Source organism: Crinia signifera, chromosome 4 (genome assembly GCF_055691185.1).
Source record: "Crinia signifera chromosome 4, ASM5569118v1, whole genome shotgun sequence".
Lineage (NCBI taxonomy): Eukaryota > Metazoa > Chordata > Amphibia > Anura > Myobatrachidae > Crinia > Crinia signifera.
Window position 1 is genome coordinate 245,577,557 of NC_139220.1, and position 12,205 is coordinate 245,589,761.

At 43.7% G+C, this 12,205-nt stretch overlaps 1 protein-coding gene across 2 annotated transcripts in view; it reads left to right on the forward strand.

Annotated features, from left to right (window-relative positions):
* The first annotated feature begins 1,840 nt into the window (after positions 1 to 1,840).
* The window catches only part of LOC146075217 (AN1-type zinc finger protein 6-like), a 58,060-nt gene continuing 47,695 nt past the window's right edge, over positions 1,841 to 12,205 (forward strand). For both annotated transcript variants that reach the window (XM_083184205.1, XM_083184204.1), the window contains exons 1-7: positions 1,841 to 1,953; positions 2,194 to 2,326; positions 2,944 to 3,103; positions 5,198 to 5,330; positions 5,571 to 5,703; positions 6,321 to 6,480; positions 9,671 to 9,841. In XM_083184205.1, coding sequence (XP_083040331.1) covers positions 9,688 to 9,841 — 154 coding nt within the window. In that variant the 5' untranslated portion in view covers positions 1,841 to 1,953; positions 2,194 to 2,326; positions 2,944 to 3,103; ... (2 more) ...; positions 6,321 to 6,480; positions 9,671 to 9,687. The remainder of the gene's footprint in view (positions 1,954 to 2,193; positions 2,327 to 2,943; positions 3,104 to 5,197; positions 5,331 to 5,570; positions 5,704 to 6,320; positions 6,481 to 9,670; positions 9,842 to 12,205) is intronic.

The following is a 12,205-nucleotide window of genomic DNA, read 5'->3' on the forward strand; positions in this document are numbered from 1 at the left end:
TCAACACACTTTATAGAATTCACTCTGCGCCCACGTGGAAAGTGGGGGGGTATGACGTGGATAGTGGGGATATGCTCTCCATGGGTCCACCATGACAGTATCAGCGCTTTGTAATGGCCATCGACCATCGATGTTTACAAAACATTGATGGTTTATGGCCAATGTCGAATAGTTTTGACATCGATGGGGGAGAACCAGATGGTTTCCCACCATCAATGTCACCATCCCTGGATGACCATCGATGTGTAAAAACATTGATGGTCATCCATTGCATACTTATACACCATTGATGGTCAGTTGCACTTTTGCCATCGATGGCAACCATCGATGGCAAATGCAACGATGGCCATCCCTGGATGACCATCGATGTGTAAAAACATCGATGGTCATCCATTGCACTTATACACCATCAATGGTCAGTTGCACTTTTGCCATCGATGGTAACCATCGATGGCAAAGGCAACGATGGCCATCCCTGGATGACCATCGATGTGTAAAAGCATCGATGGCCATCCATTGCATAAGTATACACCATCGATGGTAAGTTGCACTTTTGCCATCGATGTCAACCATCGATGGCAAAGGTGGCTGGGGGACCATCAATGGCAAAGGTGGCTGGCTAGTGCCGCTGGGGGAAAACATGTGATGCTCCCCCAGCGGCCGCATTGCGTCACCGCCGAGCGCCCACCCTCCCACTCGCGTCACCGCCGTGCGCCCACCCTCCCGCATCACCGCCGCCTCACCGCCCTCCCTCCCGCTGCCTCACCACCCGCCCGCCTGCTGCTTAGCCGGCCGCCCGGCAATGGCTACGCTGACAAGGCTACGTTGTCAGCGTAGCGTAGCTGGGCGCCCGGCTAACATATAAGTACCGTTAATTTTATCTTTCAGTTGGTAATGGTGGGTTCCCCTACAAACATAAACATACAAAGTAAATGCAGGGGGAGTTTCAAGTTGCCTGGAAACCTCCCTTCCTGGTCAGGCCAATGGGCCTAATTCAGACCAGATTGCACCACTGTAAATTCACAGGCTGGCCAATTATCATAGACTATGCATGTGTAGGGCCCGTAGTAGGCATCCGCTAGGCCATACTGCAATAAAATCCTGCTACTTATTTTATTACTGGCCATATGCAAGTTGATTGTCAGAAAACCGGCATTTGAGAGTGGTAACCAGACGTTTACTGGGTGTGCCAGGTAAAACGCAAGCATGCACAGGCATTTTAGGGGAAGGCGTGTGATGTCAGCTCTGGCCCGGATCTGACTGATTCTGACGCAGCCACCGAGTAAGTCCTGGGCTGTGCACAGACTTAACACATTGGAAAATTCATTAGATGGTGAGCTGCTTGAAAAGGGATTTGCAGCTAACAGACGATCGCAGTTTATAATTTCAGTCTGCTGTTGCTCCTGGTGACCAGTACTTATCGCAGTATGTAATTCCAGTCGGCTGTTGCCCCTGGTGACCAGTACCTACCGCAACAAATAATAAAGCCAGTTGGCTGTTGCCCCTGGGACCAGTACCTACCACAGTATATAATTCCAGTCGGCTGTTGCCACTGCCTACCTACTGCTGTATATAATTCCAGTCTGCTGGGGTATCAGTATCAGTCCAGGGGTGCCCGTATGTGTGCCGTGTAATTCCATGGGTGCCCCTATGTGTCCCGTATAAGTGACAGGGTGCCCGCATGTGTTCCGTATAAATCCAGGGGTGAGCCAAGTGTACTGTATAATTCATGGGGTGCGCAAAGTCTGCCGTATCAATCCAGAGGTGCTGACATTTTTTTTTTTAAATAATTAAAAAAGTTTTACTTCTTTTTACTGCAGGAAAGTCACCATGTGTGATGTATAATTCCATGTGTGCTGTATCAGTCCAAGGGTTCCGCCATCTGTGCCGTATAATACCATGTGTGCTGTATCAGATCATGGGTGCCACCATCTGTGCCGTATTATTCCTGGGGTAAGCCAAGTCTGCTGTATAATTCATGGGGTGTTGCCAAGTGTGTTGTATTAGTCCAGGGCTGGTGCTAAGTGTTCTGTATCAGTCCAGGGGTGATTCCTAGGTGTGCCATATCAGTCCAGGGGTGAGCCAAGTGTTCTGTATAATTCATGGGGTGCGCTAAGTCTGCCGTATCAATCCAGAGGTGCTGCCATTTTTTAAATTAAAATAATTAAAACTTTTTATTTCTTTTTACTGCAGGAAAGTCACCATGTGTGCCGTATTATTCCATGTGTGCTGTATCAGTCCAAGGGTTTTGCCATCTGTGCCGTATAATACCATGTGTGCTGTATCAGGTCAGGGGTGCCACCATCTGTGCTGTATTATTCCTGAGGTAAGCCAAGTCTGCTGTATAATTCATGGGGTGCTGCCAAGTGTGCTGTATCAGTCCAGGGCTGATGCTAAGTGTGCTGTATCCGTCCAGGGGTGATACTAAGTTTGCCATATCAGTCCAGGGGTGCTATTAAGTGTGCCGTATCAGTCCAGTGTTTGTGCCGCCCACTTGTGTCGCTTATCATAGTCATCCAGCTACAGTACCTTGGTGCAACTTTTTGGTCTAAAAACAATATTGTGAGGTGTTCAGAATAGACTGGAAATGAGTGGAAATTATTGTTATTGAGGTTAATAATAGCTTAGGAGCAAAAAAAACCCCCTCCAAATTATGCGATTTTAGCGGGTTTTATGTTTAAAAAATAAATAAAAATCAGAACCCAAAACCATGAGGGGGTGTTTTGGCAAAACCTATTAGAACCCAAAACCTGAAGGTAATCAGAACCCGAAACGCGAAAATTGGCTGGTGCACATCCCTAGTTACAATAGGTGGGAACGTCTAGATAGCCTGGAGTTTTGGTTAACTAATTTTAGGAACAAAATTATCTTTATAACAAAAATCAGTACTTAAATACTTGAATAATGCAGTGTGGTGCCATACTCGTGACATATTTCTTTAAGGAATCTATATGACGAAATGCATTGGTTTTAAGAAGATTATGGCCATCCAGTACACAGTTCATCTATCCGACAAGCTCTTGAAGGTCAAGAACTGGTGGCCAGGCACTTTATACTATACAAGCATGAACTTGCTGGACTTAACTGGAAATTCAACAATCAGGTACCCGTTGAATATCTGGGGTGGAGATCGGGCTAAAAACCTTTTATGGCTGTAAAAGTGTGTGTGTGTGTGTGTGTGTATGTATGTATGTATGTGTGTATGATTTTTATATATATATATATATATATATATATATATATATATATATATATATATATATATATAAGAGAGAGAGAGAGAAACAAGAATTTTGCGGCACTCAAAGGATCTTTTTTCAAGCAATAATTGTATTTGAGATACTAAGCAAATTACATATATTTCATGGGTGGATGCCCCGACGTTTCAATGCCGCCACTGGCATTTTCTTCAAGGGCCCATGATTGTGGTAAAGTTGTCATTTACCACAATCATGGGCCCTTGAAGAAAATGCCAGTGGCGGCATTGAACCATCGGGGCATCCACCAATGAAATATATGTAATTTGCTTTGTATCTCAAATACAATTATTGCTTGAAAAAAGACCCTTTGAGTGCCGCGAAATTATTGTTTCTCTATCCATCACCCTTGGAGGCACCTGGGCAATTATACTAGAAACAGAGGAGTGCCGGATCATATCGCATTTTATATATATATATATATATATATACAGTGGTCGAAGTGGGGCGGTATATGCAACGATGGCCATCCCTGGATGACCATCGATGTGTAAAAACATCAATGGTCATCCATTGCACTTATACACCATCAATGGTCAGTTGCACTTTTGCCATCGATGGTAACCATCGATGGCAAAGGCAACGATGGCCATCCCTGGATGACCATCGATGTGTAAAAGCATCGATGGCCATCCATTGCATAAGTATACACCATCGATGGTAAGTTGCACTTTTGCCATCGATGTCAACCATCGATGGCAAAGGTGGCTGGGGGACCATCAATGGCAAAGGTGGCTGGCTAGTGCCGCTGGGGGAAAACATGTGATGCTCCCCCAGCGGCCGCATTGCGTCACCGCCGAGCGCCCACCCTCCCACTCGCGTCACCGCCGTGCGCCCACCCTCCCGCATCACCGCCGCCTCACCGCCCTCCCTCCCGCTGCCTCACCACCCGCCCGCCTGCTGCTTAGCCGGCCGCCCGGCAATGGCTACGCTGACAAGGCTACGTTGTCAGCGTAGCGTAGCTGGGCGCCCGGCTAACATATAAGTACCGTTAATTTTATCTTTCAGTTGGTAATGGTGGGTTCCCCTACAAACATAAACATACAAAGTAAATGCAGGGGGAGTTTCAAGTTGCCTGGAAACCTCCCTTCCTGGTCAGGCCAATGGGCCTAATTCAGACCAGATTGCACCACTGTAAATTCACAGGCTGGCCAATTATCATAGACTATGCATGTGTAGGGCCCGTAGTAGGCATCCGCTAGGCCATACTGCAATAAAATCCTGCTACTTATTTTATTACTGGCCATATGCAAGTTGATTGTCAGAAAACCGGCATTTGAGAGTGGTAACCAGACGTTTACTGGGTGTGCCAGGTAAAACGCAAGCATGCACAGGCATTTTAGGGGAAGGCGTGTGATGTCAGCTCTGGCCCGGATCTGACTGATTCTGACGCAGCCACCGAGTAAGTCCTGGGCTGTGCACAGACTTAACACATTGGAAAATTCATTAGATGGTGAGCTGCTTGAAAAGGGATTTGCAGCTAACAGACGATCGCAGTTTATAATTTCAGTCTGCTGTTGCTCCTGGTGACCAGTACTTATCGCAGTATGTAATTCCAGTCGGCTGTTGCCCCTGGTGACCAGTACCTACCGCAACAAATAATAAAGCCAGTTGGCTGTTGCCCCTGGGACCAGTACCTACCACAGTATATAATTCCAGTCGGCTGTTGCCACTGCCTACCTACTGCTGTATATAATTCCAGTCTGCTGGGGTATCAGTATCAGTCCAGGGGTGCCCGTATGTGTGCCGTGTAATTCCATGGGTGCCCCTATGTGTCCCGTATAAGTGACAGGGTGCCCGCATGTGTTCCGTATAAATCCAGGGGTGAGCCAAGTGTACTGTATAATTCATGGGGTGCGCAAAGTCTGCCGTATCAATCCAGAGGTGCTGACATTTTTTTTTTTAAATAATTAAAAAAGTTTTACTTCTTTTTACTGCAGGAAAGTCACCATGTGTGATGTATAATTCCATGTGTGCTGTATCAGTCCAAGGGTTCCGCCATCTGTGCCGTATAATACCATGTGTGCTGTATCAGATCATGGGTGCCACCATCTGTGCCGTATTATTCCTGGGGTAAGCCAAGTCTGCTGTATAATTCATGGGGTGTTGCCAAGTGTGTTGTATTAGTCCAGGGCTGGTGCTAAGTGTTCTGTATCAGTCCAGGGGTGATTCCTAGGTGTGCCATATCAGTCCAGGGGTGAGCCAAGTGTTCTGTATAATTCATGGGGTGCGCTAAGTCTGCCGTATCAATCCAGAGGTGCTGCCATTTTTTAAATTAAAATAATTAAAACTTTTTATTTCTTTTTACTGCAGGAAAGTCACCATGTGTGCCGTATTATTCCATGTGTGCTGTATCAGTCCAAGGGTTTTGCCATCTGTGCCGTATAATACCATGTGTGCTGTATCAGGTCAGGGGTGCCACCATCTGTGCTGTATTATTCCTGAGGTAAGCCAAGTCTGCTGTATAATTCATGGGGTGCTGCCAAGTGTGCTGTATCAGTCCAGGGCTGATGCTAAGTGTGCTGTATCCGTCCAGGGGTGATACTAAGTTTGCCATATCAGTCCAGGGGTGCTATTAAGTGTGCCGTATCAGTCCAGTGTTTGTGCCGCCCACTTGTGTCGCTTATCATAGTCATCCAGCTACAGTACCTTGGTGCAACTTTTTGGTCTAAAAACAATATTGTGAGGTGTTCAGAATAGACTGGAAATGAGTGGAAATTATTGTTATTGAGGTTAATAATAGCTTAGGAGCAAAAAAAAACCCCTCCAAATTATGCGATTTTAGCGGGTTTTATGTTTAAAAAATAAATAAAAATCAGAACCCAAAACCATGAGGGGGTGTTTTGGCAAAACCTATTAGAACCCAAAACCTGAAGGTAATCAGAACCCGAAACGCGAAAATTGGCTGGTGCACATCCCTAGTTACAATAGGTGGGAACGTCTAGATAGCCTGGAGTTTTGGTTAACTAATTTTAGGAACAAAATTATCTTTATAACAAAAATCAGTACTTAAATACTTGAATAATGCAGTGTGGTGCCATACTCGTGACATATTTCTTTAAGGAATCTATATGACGAAATGCATTGGTTTTAAGAAGAGTATGGCCATCCAGTACACAGTTCATCTATCCGACAAGCTCTTGAAGGTCAAGAACTGGTGGCCAGGCACTTTATACTATACAAGCATGAACTTGCTGGACTTAACTGGAAATTCAACAATCAGGTACCCGTTGAATATCTGGGGTGGAGATCGGGCTAAAAACCTTTTATGGCTGTAAAAGTGTGTGTGTGTGTGTGTGTGTATGTATGTATGTATGTATGTATGTATGTGTGTATGTTTTTATATATATATATATATATATATATATATATATATATATATATATATATATATGAGAGAGAGAGAGAGAAACAAGAATTTTGCGGCACTCAAAGGATCTTTTTTCAAGCAATAATTGTATTTGAGATACTAAGCAAATTACATATATTTCATGGGTGGATGCCCCGACGTTTCAATGCCGCCACTGGCATTTTCTTCAAGGGCCCATGATTGTGGTAAAGTTGTCATTTACCACAATCATGGGCCCTTGAAGAAAATGCCAGTGGCGGCATTGAACCATCGGGGCATCCACCAATGAAATATATGTAATTTGCTTTGTATCTCAAATACAATTATTGCTTGAAAAAAGACCCTTTGAGTGCCGCGAAATTATTGTTTCTCTATCCATCACCCTTGGAGGCACCTGGGCAATTATACTAGAAACAGAGGAGTGCCGGATCATATCGCATTTTATATATATATATATATATACAGTGGTCGAAGTGGGGCGGTATACGGGGGTATGGCATACCCCCACTTTAATCTGAAGATAAAAAAAATAAGTTTTTTTTCCCCCTCAGGATGCTCTCTGATCACTCAGCAGCACATATTGTGCTTTTGTAATACCCCTGTACAACAGGGCAGTCTGGCAGGGGACGTTGATGGACAGGGGGGTGTCCGAAGGTGCGCACTATATTCACTCTTTACTTTTCCATACCCCCACTTCAAAATTTCCATACCCCCACTTCAAAATTTCCACTTCGACCACTGTATATATATATATATATATATATATATATATATATATATATATATATATATATATATACACACACACATACAGAGTACCACAACACTCGCCATCCCTGCGAATGGGGTGCAAGCAGCACTCGCCATTCCCAGGTTCAGGTGAAGTGGCCTGTGACCACATGCTCTAATAAATACACTCAACACTCTCCATAATGAACTAACTCACCTTACTACTAAGAGACTATTGTTAGTGTAGGACTTGCAGTGAAATGGGGTCCCTTGGCGATGGGCTGCAAGCTTAAATGCATTGATCAATTAATGAACTAAAACCCCATTATTTATTTGATTAATTGTATAGTAAGGTGAGTTAGTTCATTATGGAGAGTGTTGAGTCCCTGTATTTGTGTGTATATATATATATATATATATATATATATATATATATATATAGTACAACACATGGATTAATCTAGAGTTGGTTCCTTATTACTGGGACGCCATTTCTCATACCCTGATGTGAGTGTTATTGAATACTCCTAAGTCTGGACTACAGCCGATACAACTTGCATTGTTTTTGTCTCTTTGCTGTAATAAGTGTATTGTTAGGGCTATGGACAGGGCGCAGCAATGATATTGGGGAGATGTATCAACATTTCCAATAAGAAAAGAAAGTTGCCAATAGCAACCAAACAGCTTTTTTCTAGCTTCAAGCTTTTATCTACCACAGCCTATAAAATGACAGAAGCTGATTGGTTGATATGAGTAACCACATCTCTGACATAACCTATTGTTGCATCACAACTCAGTTGCTCTGTACACAGCTGTCTGGTACACAGTAGGAGGTGGTTGATGGTTGTGTATGCTCTGACGGTGAACACACTAATAGAGTGACCAGGGGAGTTGGACTAAGTAGATAACGGGTAAGAAAGCCACAGTTGGCACAGATACAGGTGTTTATTAGTTGATCCTACAGCAGCTTCACATTTAACAACAGTTTAGTAGATGGCTTGTCACTGTGACCATACACCTACAGATTTATCTTCACATCTGGCTGGTTGGAACAAACACCTGGTAATATCTGAATGACAGTTTGTCAGTTTTCCAGCATTTCCAAGCAAATGGTCAGCTGTCATTTGCTCACATCCATTACCATGTTTTTGTTCCAACCAGCCAGATCTGAAGATAAATCTTTATACTTTATCTGTGTCCAATAATAATTCTTTACTATCTGTCATTATCTTATATAATGTATAAAGAAAATGCTCGTATGTGTGATAGTAAAGGCTTACACTTGTTGGGAAACCTTATCATAGCACAAAATAACTGTACAGTACTGATGTAGGTTTATCATAATAGGGGCCCATTTACCAACTGTCATTTTTCAAATGCATGGCAGTTGGGAGCTCATTGGCTGTGGCCTATTTCCCTGCCTCAAATTATGTTATGACTTTTGGATAACATACTAATGGAGCAGTTGAATATTCCTCTGGTGTGGGGACAGCAGTTCTAAACTACTACTGATTCTGCAGCTACTTACTAGTGCCAGCGGTTTGACCTGGCAGTGCTAGTGTGTATGTGTAAGTTGAGTAGAATAAATTAATAGATATATATTCCCAGCAAGCCTCCCCGCATGCAGGGTCTTGGAGAACCACAAAACCCTGCAGGCGGGGCATTAAAGGGTCTGCTGGGATTTAGGACCAATGCTAAAATGAAAACACACATACCCTCTAAAGTTCAGCTTTTATTGCATACATATATACCACATACATACATACATACGCAGAGCTCTACGCCTGATTTGCTGTTCGCGTCTCCATAGAACCCCATGTTATGGAGTTAACATAGGCTCCTATTGGCAGTTCTCACCAAAGAAGCCTATGTTAAGAGATGAGTCAGCTCTAACGTGTGTATATATATATATATATATATATAATTATATTATATGTGTGTGTACTTTTTACAGGAACAAGCCAAGGTTTGTGGGTCCAGGCTTTCACAGGCATATCATGAGCATGAGGTTTGGGAGGACGGTGATCTTGTGTCAGACTCCGATGCTGTACAGCATGGGTCTTCAAACTGCGGCCCTCCAGATGTTGTGAAACTACAAATCCCAGCATGCCTTGCCACAGTTTTGCTATAAGGGAGTGTTAAAACTGTGGCAAGGCATACTGGGATTTGTAGTTTCACAACATCTGGAGGGCCGCAGTTTGAAGACCCATGCTGTACAGCTTCGAACCAAGTGAGTAGCTAGCGCTAGACTTGGGAAAGAGAAACGTATTTTCTGCACAGACTGTACTTTATCTTCCTTGAGCATGACCATAGTCTCTGTTCCGTTTGATTTTAGTTCCTTGGTGGATAAAAATGGAGCAGAAAACCAATAATAACGAGGAACCACCTCTCTGTCCCAATGGTTGCGGGAACTATTGTGATACAAATACCAGTGGACTCTGCTCTGTGTGCTATGAAGAACATCTACAGAGTCAGAACAACCCTGATGAAGGGAACAGTCTAACAGGTATGCCCATGCAATCAGTGGTCTGTGCTCTTTCTAATAAATATTTTTACTAGTAATAGAAACTGATCTCTCCAATAATGCATTTGTATCAAAATAAATTCTAGTTTAAAGGGACACTAACCACAAATGTATTTGCTTAATGGTAATATTTATGACAGGCATAGCTTTTTGTTGTGCAAACATGGTGATTGTGTATGCTCCTTTCCTGCATACTTCCCTCATTAAATCTGTACCTTTCCCAAAAAAAGTCTCGCCCCAGTGGCATCATACTTCCACCCGCAATGAGGTTGCATACATACCGAGTTATTAGGTTATGCTTATAAGCTACTTTGGGAGGTTTATCACACTTCAGTTACAGTATGTTGACAAATGGATTCTGGGAAATAGTAAGTAAAAAATGTTCCTTTGCCAAATGCATATCACGGTAAGCAGGTTTATTAGCTACATTACAGAAATAGGTTCATACAGTCATAGCCAGGGATTAAAGAAGTGTAAAAGTGGTTGGCCAGAAAATGTAAGTAAATGGAAGGGGTAGTGTAACGACTTATACAAGGGGAGAAGTGGTGCACTGCTGCTCATACCGTCACACTCATATCCAAAGAGAAAATAAAACATACTGTATAAGGTTGAAGCCTTTTTAACAATTAATTCATATTTTTGATTGACAATTGAAAAATTAAGATCTACATGTTGATTATGGTATTTTCTTTAGTTAACATAGCAATTATGGCCGGAATATTACCTTTAGAGGCCCTAAGCACATAAAAGGTTTTGTTGCCCTCATATACAATATACTGTACAGGTATCTAATTCAAAATATAAACAACAATAAACTGTAAAATAAAATTGTAACTTTTGAAATGAAACAAAGGCTAAGGTGCCCATACACGGTACAGGTGAGATAAGACGTGCGCTCTTGTGTACATCCCGTCACACAGCTGAAAAAGTATGTGCTGCATCTACTTTGTGTACTAGATTGCATCAAATTGCCTTGCAAACGAATACGATGCGATCTAGTCCAAATTGCGCACAATAATTGCACCGTGTAGGGTCACCTTTAAAGTAAGATGTAGAACAGCATTTATTTCCACTATATTGATATTTGAAAAGTTTTCTCCTACTTTTTCTAATTGCAAAGTCTTTGATGAGATCCCAAAACTAATGTTGTGTAACACATCTGCCACATCTGTGGCCATACACTTACACAATATGTGAAAAGTGTCAAATCATATGTCATTTACTTTCGATTCCGATCTGATGCGATGTCCTATGTGGATCGTATCTGGAGTATGTCACTGCTGCAATAAATGAACATCAGATTCCAGGGCAGTAAATGGGATCGCATGCGATACATCATATACATAATGACTGCATACGATGTATAGCATGCCAACCTGGCAGGGAGTTGATGAGGTATTGCATGTGAACCTGCATAGGCTATTTCGTAGGGTATGTGGGCCTTAAGTGTTAGTATTTAAATGTATAGTATGTGTAAACACCTGAGAAGGGTTACCTTGAGGGATGCAGGGAGGGTCGTGTTTCTCCGATCTCGCGGATCCTATGGTGTGTACACACGGGAGCAATATTAGGTAAAATCGCTGGGAATATGGTCGCTGAGCTGCGCGCTCCCGTGTGCACTCCCTGCTGGTCGCTGGTCGCTGGAGCATGCTCCTGCGACCAGCGGCTTTCCCCGGCAATCACTGTTCTGGGAGGTCAGCGCAGCCCAGTGCCGCTGCTCCCTCCCTCCTCCCTTCACGGAGGTCAGCGCCGGGGAGATCAGCATTGATCTCCCCAGCCCAGTGCCGCTGCTCCCTCCCTCCTCCCTTCACGGAGGTCAGAGCCGGGGAGATCAGCATTGATCTCCCCAGCCCCGTGCCGCTGCTCCCTCCCTCCTCCCTTCACGGAGGTCAGCGCCGGGGAGATCAGCATTGATCTCCCCAGCCCCGTGCCGCTGCTCCCTCCTTCCTCCCTTCAAAGTGACAGCAGCAGCGTCTGCTGCTGCTGCACTCCCCCTCCGTCCCGTAGCAGTGTCTCCTTTTCATCGCTGATGAAAAGGAGACACTGAGCAATATGATTGTTGGCAATATATTGCTAGCAATATATCGCTAGCAATCATATTGCACCGTGTGTACACAGCATAAGTCTGGAGTCTTCTCGTGATGCAGGATGGTGATTGAGAAGGACTGCTTCTTACTGAGTCAGGCCCGACATACTGCAGACCGACTCGATGCACTGTTTACACTTGGGAGCAGCAATACCACCGAATACGAATGAGCGTCGCCACACACTATATTACACTAAACAGGCCTTTTCAACATTAAGCATAACATCACCAGCACCCGCAACCTCAGACCACACAGACAT